The sequence below is a fragment of the Lutjanus erythropterus genome, chromosome 1, assembly GCF_056507025.1.
Source record: "Lutjanus erythropterus isolate fLutEry1 chromosome 1, fLutEry1.hap2, whole genome shotgun sequence".
In the NCBI taxonomy this organism is placed as follows: domain Eukaryota; kingdom Metazoa; phylum Chordata; class Actinopteri; order Lutjaniformes; family Lutjanidae; genus Lutjanus; species Lutjanus erythropterus.
Genome location: NC_139317.1, coordinates 27,738,909 through 27,751,689, shown reverse-complemented (window position 1 = coordinate 27,751,689; position 12,781 = coordinate 27,738,909). Strand labels below are relative to the sequence as shown.

At 37.6% G+C, this 12,781-nt stretch overlaps 1 protein-coding gene across 1 annotated transcript in view; it reads left to right on the top strand.

The window, feature by feature from the left end:
* csmd1b (CUB and Sushi multiple domains 1b) overlaps window positions 1-12,781 on the top strand; it is a 228,740-nt gene that overhangs the window by 99,144 nt on the left and 116,815 nt on the right. The window contains exons 24-25 of the mRNA XM_084718622.1: window positions 4,038-4,225; window positions 6,705-6,899. Of these exons, the coding sequence (XP_084574748.1) occupies window positions 4,038-4,225; window positions 6,705-6,899 (383 nt within the window). The remainder of the gene's footprint in view (window positions 1-4,037; window positions 4,226-6,704; window positions 6,900-12,781) is intronic.

The window sequence follows — 12,781 nt, the reverse complement described above, 5'->3', positions numbered from 1 at the left end:
TTCAAAATCAAACAATGAGAAAAATCGCACATAATACTTTAAACAGTGGATGCAGCCACAAAAATGTAAGTTCTTTTTTTCTCTTTAAACGTCTCAAAACCTGTTCAATGCAATTAAAATGCATTTTGCATGGTGTTACTTTTTCCCCCTCCAGGTCTGTCACAAAGCGGAGCAGCTGTCTAAGAAACTGTATCAGATGTGCTGTTCATGAGTCAATAGAATTTAAATTTAATATTTTTAAAACTGCCATATTTTAAATATGTAACTGAAAATGTAATCAAGAAATTGTTGAAAATTAAACTGTAGTTTAATTACACATTTTTTTTCAAATATAATCTGGGTTGATTACAGTAAATATTTTTTTGTAATCGGATTATGTAATATAGATTATATGTAATCCATTACTGCCCAACCCTGACAGTAATTATTAAGTCAGCATTTCAAATATGCTGATGTGGGATGTGAACTTTTTTCTGACACAGTACTGACACACGCCTTGTGTTGCATGTGTTGCTAAATTAAGTTTTTGTTAGACAACCATAAATAACACCACACTACAATAAGAACGGTGTGTTTTTCTTTATTTTTTGTGGAATGTGGTTACAACAAACACGTCAGGGCAGAGCAATGCTCTCACTCATGATATTAATCTTTAATTAGCTTTTCCAAATACCTAAGAAAACATTAAAAATTACAAACTTAAAGATTTAGTGGATGGATGAGGGCCCCAAAGCATTTTCTGAAATATGTTTTCTTCTGGCTCAAATTTAAAAATGTATCAGTCTCCATGGACATGGTTCATGAGTTTAGTTTAAATTTATTTTTAAGTGCAGACTTTGCTGACCTGCATGACTCACTGTGGCTGCACACTGGGTAAAACAAAAAGTCTGTGCTGTCTAGTCAGGGATCAAGCCCACTTCAGTCTGGTGTTAATTAACACACAGTTAAGCATCATTAAAGTAATAAAACCATTTCAGTGGGGAACACTCCTAATGAACATTACATTAGTTTAAAACACCACTATAAAAATCACTTCTAGCATAAGTAAAGTAGCTTAATGGTTAGTCTCTGGTGAGATGATCTCTATATTTATCTTCTTTTTGTTTTAATCATGACCCTAAATATGAAATTAGAATTTTCACACATTTTTGTTTTGAATTTATTGCCAATTCTTTATGTGCCTTTAATGATAAATTGGATTGTTCAAGAACTTTTTTTGAACACTTGCTGTGATTTGTAAAATGAAATTCACAAGTAAATGAAAAGGGTTTCAGACTATTTCCAAGTTTTGTTTTTTGATAATAGGGCAGTGTTTATTTACATTTCACACATTTGATTGTCCCTCAGTGGTGAATATTTTGCAAGTCTCAGTGGTTAGGGGCTTATGTCTGAAGCAAAAGTGAAGATTGGAGTTTCACATGTAGCAAAGGAGATAAAAGCAAAGCGGACATTATCCAGATTGCCAAAGGAGAAAAAATGACCCAATTTTGGTTTCATGTTTTTCAACTGGAGAGATAATTCCCTTCTGATGTAACAGTGAGATGATTTATATTTTACTATTAATTACGTTGTATTGATATTGGTTGTTTTGGGAATGTTGTGTGTCATTTATTTGTCGTTATTTATCTCATTTTAACCCAGTAACAGCATTTTATAAACACTGAACTAGACTTCTGTTGACCCAATTACTAATGACTTTGTTGTTTGACCAGTCTTTGAATCAAATCAAAGTACAATTCTTGTTTCTCTGATGCAGTCAGAACTCATTTTTTTGTAATCCATCTATCTATAAATGTACCGTCTACGTACTGCGTACAACGCATGGTACTAACCAATCTCAGATGTACCTTCTCAAGTTTGCATGATTGCTCTTAATTTGCATTCAAGTCTTAACTCTTACCAGACTCTTTTGTCATTCTTGTTCGGTCATGAGAGGTTATGATGATGCCCCATTTCTGCTCGGTGAGATCTTCATGTTTTTTTTATGACATTTAGTAGCTTTAGCATTCAGACCCAGAATGTATCACTAATGCAAAAGGTATTAGCACGGATCATTTTAATGCTTTGTCAGTGCAGAAGGGGCTTATGTGCAGTTAAGCCCATTCTGCACCAGATACAAACACAGGGCTTAAATTTGAGCATTCTTCACACTTATTTTGACTTTGGTAATGATTACATAAGGTCTTTTTAAGTTCAACAATAATAAATATTGTTGTCAGCCAGATGTCACTAACACCTCTTTGCCTCAAAGATTTTCTTTTTGTGTCTTAAGGTAAAGAGAAAAAGTAGGGGAGACATTAGAGAAGAATCCTGTAAATATGTCAGACAGAGCAGCAACTATTAATGAATTTATCTGTTAGGCAAAAGCAAAAATGTCAAACATTTGCCAATTCCAGCTTCTTAAATGTGAGGATTTGCTGCTTTTCTTTGTCATTTCTGATAGTAAGTGAAGAGTCTTTGTGTTTTAGACTGTTGGTTGGACAATAGAAATAATTCAGAGATTTCAGTTTTGGCCATGGGAAATTGTGATGAGCATTTTTCACAATTTTCTGACATTTTGTACAGTGAACAATTCATCAATTGATTCAGTTGTTTTATTATTTGTAAAACATCACATTTCAATTGAAAAATATATTTTTTCTGTATCAAAATCTCAGCCTGATCTGTAAGGAATCATGTAGTGTTTTCAGTGTAAATAAACATGTTTTAATACATTGTGGATATTGTAAAGGCCTGAGAAACTTATGAAATGTATTTCCAAACTCATAAAATGTCTGCAGACCCATTGTTTTAAACATTCTTTGCAGAACCGTGTATATATAGTATATACAATACAGAGATATAAATGTTGATTGATCCAGGTTATACTGTAGCTTACTGACCTGAATTGTCACAAGTTCATAAAGACACTGAATAATTTTGCTGTTAAACATAAATACTAAATAAACCACACAATTTCAAAATACAAATTTCAAATGGACCCAAATTTAATATTTTTCTGATATCTCATATCACAATCTGAAATCTAAAATCCACTGTCATTTAGGAGTCTGCACATAGAGATGATGAGTGGTGATCTTCTGTATCTTTCAGTTCGACATCTTTGGATGGTCAGTTTTTTTAGTTCCTTGTCGGACGACCTATGAGCTCCTCCCTCATGGGGGATACCCAGTCGTTAAAATCTTTCTCAGCCGGGGGCTTAGTGGAGGAGCAGATTGTTTAAGCCTCTTGAGGATTTCCATAGAGTACTTTAAGACAGGTACTATTTCTGCCAGAGCTAATATATACATACCCACTCTGAAAACAATATAGGTGTATATATACAAATTTGTCTCTATGTGACACACGGGAGAAAAGACAAAAACAACCATTCTCAGAGCCAACACTGAGACCTTGTGTGAGTGTGTGTGTGTGTGTGTGTGTGTGTGTGTGTGTGTGTGTGTGTGTGTGCTTGTTCCTATACTTTACCTGAGGACCAAATGTCTTCATGTATGTGTAGAGAGATGAGGAGAAGCTGTCAAAGTGAAAATCAGCTAAACTTTCATAAAGAAACAAGCATTTTGGCTGAATTCATGGTGCATATTTGTTTTAGGCTTTCACACAAAAGTATGCACTAGCACACTGAGGAAACAGATTGAAATAGATCATGACATGCATCTTCATGATGAGACAAGAGGATGATTTCTAGCTCAGTTAACTTGTTTTGACTATATACTGCTGTCTTAGATTGAAGAAGAAGATAACAACAAACATTTAAAGTTTTAATTTTTAATGCAGTAAACACATCCAGAAAACATGTCAAACACGTCAAAATGAAAGTAAGGAGATTAGCAGACAATTAAAAGAGAGATCGCACAAACTAATTGGCATTCATTAAATGAGGCAGTGTTTGAATTTAACACACATCACTGGATTAATTGTTTGGAGAATTTGAACAAGACCACACACACAAACAAACAATACAAACAATCTCACTTGATTCTTCAACGCAAGTTTCTCTGTTCTGTTTTGTTTTGTTTTGTTTTTTTTTACCCCAGTTTCAACATGGAGCCAAGTTACGACTTCCTGCACATCTACGAGGGTGAAGACTCTAATGGGCCGTTGCTAGCAAGTCTCCAAGGCAACCAGGCCCCAGAGCGAATAGAGAGCAGCGGTAACAGTCTCTTCCTGGCATTCAGGTCTGATGCCTCACTGGGCATGTCTGGATTCGCTATCGAATATAGAGGTAATTGAACCCCCAAACTTTTCCTCAATATAATGTCCTTGTACACTTTTCTGCAAGGTCACGTTTAAGGTGGAGCTCTGTGATAATGACCAAATGCTTTAAAACAGTCTAATCTGCAGACTATTGATTTGACATTTTTGAGAGTCTTTGCAAGGCGCATCTCTGTCCTCATTACATTTTGGTTGGGTCGTGTTCTGTTACCACAGGTCCCAGGTCTGTTTAACTTCATGTGTAATACCTGAGTGGATCTGAGAAGACCTGCCATGATCAGCCACGAAATTTCCATCTCCTGACCTTAAAGTGTTCTAGGTGCACAAGGCCAAAAGTGAACAAAAAAAGATGGCTGACTGTGACAAACTGATAATTTTCTTGAGCAAGCATGCAGCAAATTAAGTCTCAGCAGTGCAGCCTCCTTGCATGTAGGCTATGAATAGCATAGAGTAGGAAAAACGATGCATGAGATAACTGACATCATTATACATTTTATTTAATAATAGAAAATAAAAATAAATAATAACACTGGCAACATATTTAGACATCAATTTACTTGCAGAACATATTGTACTATATGATAGTATGTATTATTGTTGGTTCCTATTGTTATGGGACATCAAACAGCTACTACTTCATGATGTCGAGGTAGATGGATTTACCCCGAGTTTACAAATAGTAGCTCCAGCTTTGCATGTCAATTTTTCTGGCCGGAGGTCAGAAACACTTGAGTTCTGAGTTGTCTGGAGCTCAGCATTAGTCCCCCTGGTCAGGAGTTGAAAGGTCAGAAAACAGAGGTCAGACCTGTCACAGATGATAGCAAATTAGACAGGCTAATGTTAGCAGCCATGGCGACAAGCAAACAATTATTACAATAATAGGATTGTGTCTGTGTCTCCCAGCCATGTGCAGGTATGGCATTTTTCTCAGTTCTGTACGGGTCCCTGTCTCAGCTTCCAAATAAGAGATGGGTCTAGTTCAGTTCCGAATAGTACATATCCTGGACTTTTTGGGTTTGGACATGAGGTTTTTGGGCCTGTGAAGACCTCTAATGTTAATAGCGGCTGCTTTTGTTCTAATATGATCGTGCAAAGTTTTTTTCAGGTGGCCTAAGTAAATGTTTTGCAGTCAAGATCACTAGGCTATTATTTCTTTTCTGATCTCATATAAAATCCTACTGCTGATCTGCTCATACGAGGTCTGCATGGTGTGTCTCACTTGAATGGTATGTCTTGAAGGGCAGTGCTAGATTCAGTCCTGCAGCTGGCAGTGTAATGAGCTGCTGTCTTTGTAAATCAGTCACTGAATACATGCAGATTGCAGCCCTAAAGTCAATGAAAATTGCAGTGCACCTTTGTGCAACGCCATGTTCTTCATAAATCTGGCCCCGCATTAGATCTTGAATGGGTGTGATGTCGCTCAAATAAAAAACAATCCCTGTCACTAAATTCTGTCTTAATGAAGTGTAATGATTAAAATTTAAATACTGGAGTGTTTCTTGTGCCGACTGGATAATATTTTAAGCTGCCTACTCTATTAACTTCACCCTTACTGTACATCATAAGTGTTTTTCAGTTGATGGGGCATGCTGTTCCATGTCAGCTCATGAGTTGTTTACTTCCACAGATTGTGACTCATCTTGGTTTTACAGATGTTGCTTGACTGGGGGTGATTTAACAGCTCGAGTCAATGTGGAACTGATGATTAGTTGTTCGACTGACTAGGGACTAGATCTGCTCTGTCAAGTTTTATAAACTCTATTTTTCTCCTGTTTCTCTCACTCCATTTATCTCTAATTAAAAAAAGATTATCTCCTTCTCTGTTGTCTGTCTCCTCACGCTACCTCACACCTCTGTACTTTTGTCATTAATTCACTACCTTTCATCTGCCATCTCTCTAATTAAAATACAACCTTAATCATCTCCCTGTTTCACTTCCATCTTGCCCTCCACCTTTCTCCCTCTCTGTGTGTCTGTCGGTTTCCCTCTGTCAAGCCCGATATCTCATTCTTATTGGGCGATCACAGTAAAGCAAACAAGCTGGCCCAACGCCATGTCATAAAGATGCGAGACCGTTTTTGACCGTGGTACTCCTTTTGTTCCTGTCGTCTTCTTTCTCTTGACTCCTCTTTTATCCTTATTTGTTCCTTTCTGTCCCATGGGGGAAAATATATCAGAAGTTAATCAAATATATTCAATAAAGCCTAAATTAACACTCAACAAATAGCAGTCTGTTGACTAAATTTGGCCCAAAAAAGTCTTTCCTCTATTGAAATCTTAAAATTTCCTTTGGGCTGTATTAAGGATTTAGGCTTGTTTTAGAAATGTACGGCTGTAACTGCTAGCTCTAAATATTCATTTTTAGTGTAATAAAAATGACATGGAATTAGCAATAATACCAAATCATTAAATTGCCTTTTCCTGCACAATCTGACTAGTGCTGAAATCTTCGTCAACTTATTGGATGTCTTTCTCTCCGATTTCCACAGAAAAACCAAGAGAGGCCTGTTTTGACCCTGGTAACATTATGAACGCCAGTCGAACAGGTTACGACTATAAACTAGGATCTCAAGTCTCCTACAACTGTCACCATGGCTACACGACAGTGGGCGGGGACACCATCACCTGTGTCATGGGGCATGATGGGAAGCCAGTGTGGGACAAGGCTCTGCCATCATGTAAAGGTAGGTGAGATACACATCAAGAACTGCATCCTTGTAGTAGGGCTTTCACAAATGCTGCATTTTAGTAGTCATCAACTACTCCCAAAAAGCGGTTGATGAGTCACAGGAGATATATTGCGATTTTTCACCCAATAGCAATGACCAGTTCCTGTCCAAAAGATCTAAAAAAAACAACCGGTAAAGGATTAACTTATGTAGGTGGGACCAACTTGGGGGTCAGTGGAATAGTCCTCAGTCGGCTCTGAGAGTGTGTTTACAGATGAGCTGCAGTGTAATCGGACTAAACCCTCATCAAGCTTGTCTGAGCTATAGATGCTGTTTGACTGCAGTGAGAGCATGGTAGCTTTCATGCAGGAGTCTTTCCTCCTCTAAATACTTTAAATTCTGTTCATTCAACATGGAATAAAATAGAAAATGATTGTTCAAAAAATTCTATGTTCAACAACAACCAAAATTCTGTCCACCTTCGACTGTTAAAGGGCCGTCTCCAAGGCACTGAAAAGCCTGCTATGATGCAATACGATTACATGCTCAAACAGTCGGTCATCTGCAAGCGATAGGTGTCTGTTTTCAAGCTCGCTTGGAACCTCAACCTAGATCAGGGGTCTCCAACCTGAGGCTCCAGAGCCACATGTGGCTCTTTAGCTCCTCTCCAGTGGCTCCCTGTGACTTTGGCAAACAATTATATGGAAATTAATAAAATTATATTTTTTAAATGTTTTTCATGTTTCATTCTTGTAGTTCTATGAAAAAGTTGAGACAGCTCAAAATTTCAAACCAACATACTACATACATAGTACATCACTTTTGAGCCAAAGTCAAATTCTTCAGTTTTGAAAAAGTTTTACCAACTACTGATTTTTTGTTGAGATAGTTTACTTTTCTTCTTTAGATAAATTTAAATATTTTAAAAACCCGAAAATGTTATATTTAAAAAATTATAGCGTAAACCATTTAATTTTAAGGCAATAAAATAGTAACAAATCAGGTTCACGGTTAACTGTGACCAAATTTTGAAAAACAATTTTTTTTGAGTTTCTTTAACTTTAACTCTTACTATAAATTTATCTATGAGAGAATAGTAAATTATCTCAACTAAAGGTCAGCAGAAAGTCTGTAAAAGTTTGAGTCAAGGACAACACTCAAAAATCTATTGCAGTATGTTGTACACCAAATTTCAAAAAAGTGTTAATATTTCTTCAACTTTTTGGCCAAAAATGTCTCTTTTGATGGTAAAGGTTGCAGACCCCTGATCTAGATGATACAAAAGAAAGGACCAGTTGTACCAGGTACTATCCACAAATCTTTCCAATGCCCCCCCCAAGCACCCACCCACCCGTGGTGAAGCGTGGCAAAATGTAGTCCAGTACAGCACCAGATGTAAACTAATAAACACATTACTGATTTGACAATTCGAATAATCAGTCAGAGACCCCACAGTTGAATGTTATTCTTCAAGTTGAGCCGTCGAGTCTTGTTAAAAAGAGCAGTGCAACAACATGTCACGTTGTAAACTTAGCAAAATGAGTCTCATAATCACCATAAATGACAACTAATTGTTATAGAAAGGGAAGGCAAGTGATGCACTGTGAGCCACTGCAGCGACTGATACGACTCACAAAATTAAGTCATACAAAAATTCTGAGTCAGGTTCAGCCCTACATTGAATTTACACATTACCGAAAATGTCAGCAAAAAAATAACATTATAAACTTTGAAAAGGTAGAGTTTATAGTTCACCTGTATTGAAATGTAATGGTGTGTACAAGTGTATCCTATAAAATGGTCACTTAGTGTATGTAGTACACCATAGCATTACTCTCAAAACTGAATATTTATGGGCACCCTGGTAACCAAATGGCTAATTTGCAAAAGATTTGTTCAGTTTGATTTTATCTAGGGATCTTTGTTATAAGTTATACATCTGTCTCTTTCCCCATTTCCTATCAGTTATTCAATAATGGTGAAAATGCCACATAAAACAATATTTACAACAACACTTGCTACTGTGGAACGCCACTTAAGTAATGATGGGATGGAAAATAATGACAACTGAATTGTGATTGATATGATGAGATTCTCTGTGTGTGTGTGTGTGTGTGTGTGTGTGTGTGTATGTGTGTGTGTGTGTGTGCGTGCGTGCGTGCGTGTGTGCGTGCGTGCGTGTGTGTGTGTGTGCGTGTGTGTGCGGGCCTCAGAGACAGAGTCTGTCAGGGATTGGAAGGCTGAACTGTCTAACTGATTGACAGCTCAGAGAGCCAAGGAAGTGACACCTGCCAAACTGCCATTCAGAGTCTATATGTGATTTTGTGTGTGTGTGGGGGTGTGTGAGTGTGTGATCTCTGAAGTGACAGCGACCTGGCCTGGTGCCATGTGGGTAAAAAAATTCAAATAAGCCACAGAGAAGGTGGCAGGACAAGGAAGGAATTTTAAGATGAGCACGAAAGACACACATGCAGAGACAATACACACTTACTAATACCGCTTAACGGTTTAAAAAAGGCTCCTGTGAAAGCTCTGCTTAATAATGTCTGAGAGACAGTGAAAAGTTTGGGGATGGGAGAGAATACGGATGAGATAATTGCACTCAGAGTAGCTTTGAGAACAGCAACGAATAACAGACAGCAAGAAAAAAAAAAACTCAAGTCATTTTATCTCATGTTCACGTTCATCTAGTTTATTGCAAGATAATACCACCACGAATCAACTTGAAAATGTAGAATTTCTCTGTAGCATTTTACTGTCCTGGGCTGGTTTTGAACAGGGAGTTGTGATAATATGTTCAACATATCAACATGAAATCATTTTTCTCACTTTATATATTGACAGAGAAGAAAACAATATAACTTTATGTCTTGAATGAAGTAAGACATTATATTTGTCATCAGAGCACAAGAGGTAACTTTGCAGTGTTTCCATCTAATCAGCTAGTATGCCACCCAGATAACAAAACAGGAAGCCAGTCAGTCATTAGGGACAGAATTTAACCAATCAGATACTTAGTTGGTCATTTGGTCAAACCATTAACCAACCAGTCACTTCATCAGTGAATAAGTTAAATTAAGCTTTTCCTGTGTCGGGTAACATGAAGAACTTGTGTTCATTAGCAAATAGAGGTGGCAGGCAGAAATTGATTTCATGTAATATTGAGATGCTTTCCCCCACAATAATCTGTTTATGAACAGAAGCCAAGTATTGACATTTTAGTCACATTTGAAGGCTATTAATGGAAGACCACATAATGGTCCTCGATCGAATAAAAAATGATCTGAAACTCTGAAAGGCATTGAACTTTATCTGGCAATTGATTTATGTCTTTTTACTGTGATTGATTTTGACGCAGTACACTGCAATGTTTTAGCTCTAATACACAGAATATCAAGAATTAAAAGAATCATACTGTTCTGGGTAGATTACAGTGCAGAGAGTATATTGCACAACTGTGTATTGTAGATTTCAGAAATTGTCAAATTTTTATTCAGTTTCATTCTAGGGACTGTGCTGTAGATGGTGTCTTAGAAGTTCTTGATTGACCCAGAATTCAAAAATATCAGTCATGCTCTTTGTTGGATGAGTTGATTTCTGATTCCTCATAGTAAGTAAATCTGACAGGGATAAACACCAACATTTGATAGTCACTGTACACTTTTACAGATGTAACCTGCTGTGAAAACAATACAGAAAAGGCCACAGCCTTTTTTAACTGCGGCAATTGTTGTCCAATTCGTTTCACTTAGTTGAGGAAACTGCCGGCACACACCGCAGTACTTTATATCCTTAGATGTGTTATATTTATCCACTTAAACTCCTGCTTCCATTCAATCCTTAATGATAATTGCTGTTTTGTTTTTTTCATAGTCCACCTTTTGTGTATCAGGTTCTTCTGTAAGGATCGCATTAAGGCTCATTTATGCTCAACATTAGAAAAGCATATGGATACGACTGGAGCCTTCTGTCTGTACTCTGCGTTAACTTTGTCCGTATTTCTGCACGTTTCTCAAAGCTTACAGATGTGGGCGAAACTGAGCAGTACCACCTGCAGTTGTAGAGGGCAATGTAGCATTGTAGCCAATATTTGAAACAGGCACAACCACAGGACACAACAAAGAAGTTTAAAAAATCGGAAATTATCGGAAACAAATTTTGTCTTGAATTGTTTAGCGAGTAGGATGTAAACCCATACTTCAGTAGCCATGACAAATTGGTAGCTAGCCGGTGAATAGTACTGTTTGCTCTTTTACGTAGAGTATTGAAAGGTGTAAATGGATTTGCATGTTTGTACAACGTTAAAACTGTGTTGGGGATAAAACTTTGCAGCCACAGAGTAACCTATTGTGACCACAGGCCATTGGGCCATGGTTAATGTTCGAGTTCGATTCCTGACCCGGGCCCTCTCTGAGTCCCAGGTACATGGATTAATCTGCCAAGGTCACTCTCACCTACATTATAGTACAATTCACATACTCACAGTAGAATAATTTAACTAAATCCAGTCCTACCCAGTAATCTTGCTCTTCTCCTTCCCTTGGCTCATATTGCACATTGAATTTTCTCACCACATAGTTAGGGAAGTTTCTCTGTCTGTCTGTCTCTCTGTCTTTGGGCAGCTCCTGGGGCTTTTAGACCAAACTCATTAGACAGGGTGAGACCTCTTTAAATAATACATCTCCACTTACACTCCCTCTGTCTCCTCTCTTACTCCCTTTTCACCCCCCCCCCCCAACACTTTTCCTCTTTCTCCTACTTCTCTTTCCTTTCCTCTATAACTACTTCTCTCTCTTCCTGTTTTTCATCCTCTTTCTCTCTCTTATTCTACCTTCCTCCCACCACCTCTGTCTGTGTCTGATTTACTCTATATTTTTCTCTCACCATCTCCCACTGCCTCTCTCTCCCCTTCTTGCTCTCTCTCTTACACACACATGCACACACGCACACACACACCTCCCATCTTAAACCGCTCTTTTATTGGTTTCCATGGTAACTAAGAGCTGGTGCGAGAAAGAAGGAATTCTCCGTGACTGTTGATAGGGATGTGTGTGTGTGTGTGTGTGTGTGTGTGTGTGTGTGTGTGTGCGCGTGCACACACGTGCATGTGCGTGTGTACGTGTGTGTTTGTAAGGGAGAGAGACACACAGAGAGGTAAAGTGAGAGAGAGAGACGTAGCTATTACAGAGTGCCGCCTAGAGGCAGTATTCACGCACGCAACCCCTCACACAAAGACACACACATACACACCAAACAGGATAACACTCATGCTTATACATGCAAACACACTTGAGTACTCCATCTTTGAGTACACTATATACGGGGTTGTCAAATGTACAACCCGTGGGATAGAGCCGGCCTACCAAAGGGTCTGATCTGGCCCATGGGATGACTTTGCAAAGTGTAAAAAATTGCAGACCACAGTATGCAGTGCAGAATACAGTGTGGTAATATTTAAGAATTTGTAGATCTCAACAAGTTGTTTGAAACATAAAGAAGTAAAATATCACATTGTTATTCAGTTCCAAAATACAATAATAAGTGTTTTGTTGTAATGTGGATGTAATGATAGTAGACTGAATGTGGAAAAACTGAGACATTGTCAAAATTGCATTTATTTTCCTAAGATATTTTAGGATGTTTGGTCATTTGTTTGGTAAATGGATGGCTTATTAATCGTGAATATTTTCAGAATGTACTTGTGCTTCTTGTCATTTAAATAATTATTCAGTGGTTTTACTTCTCTGGCCCACTTGAGATCAATTTAAGCTGTATGTGGCCCATGAATTAAAATGTGAATGCAGATGATTTCTCCAACAAAATACATATTGTGTGTAAAAGAAAACTAGGTTGTATGTGTAACATTTGTTTAGATTTGAAAGTTTCCCAATTCAAAT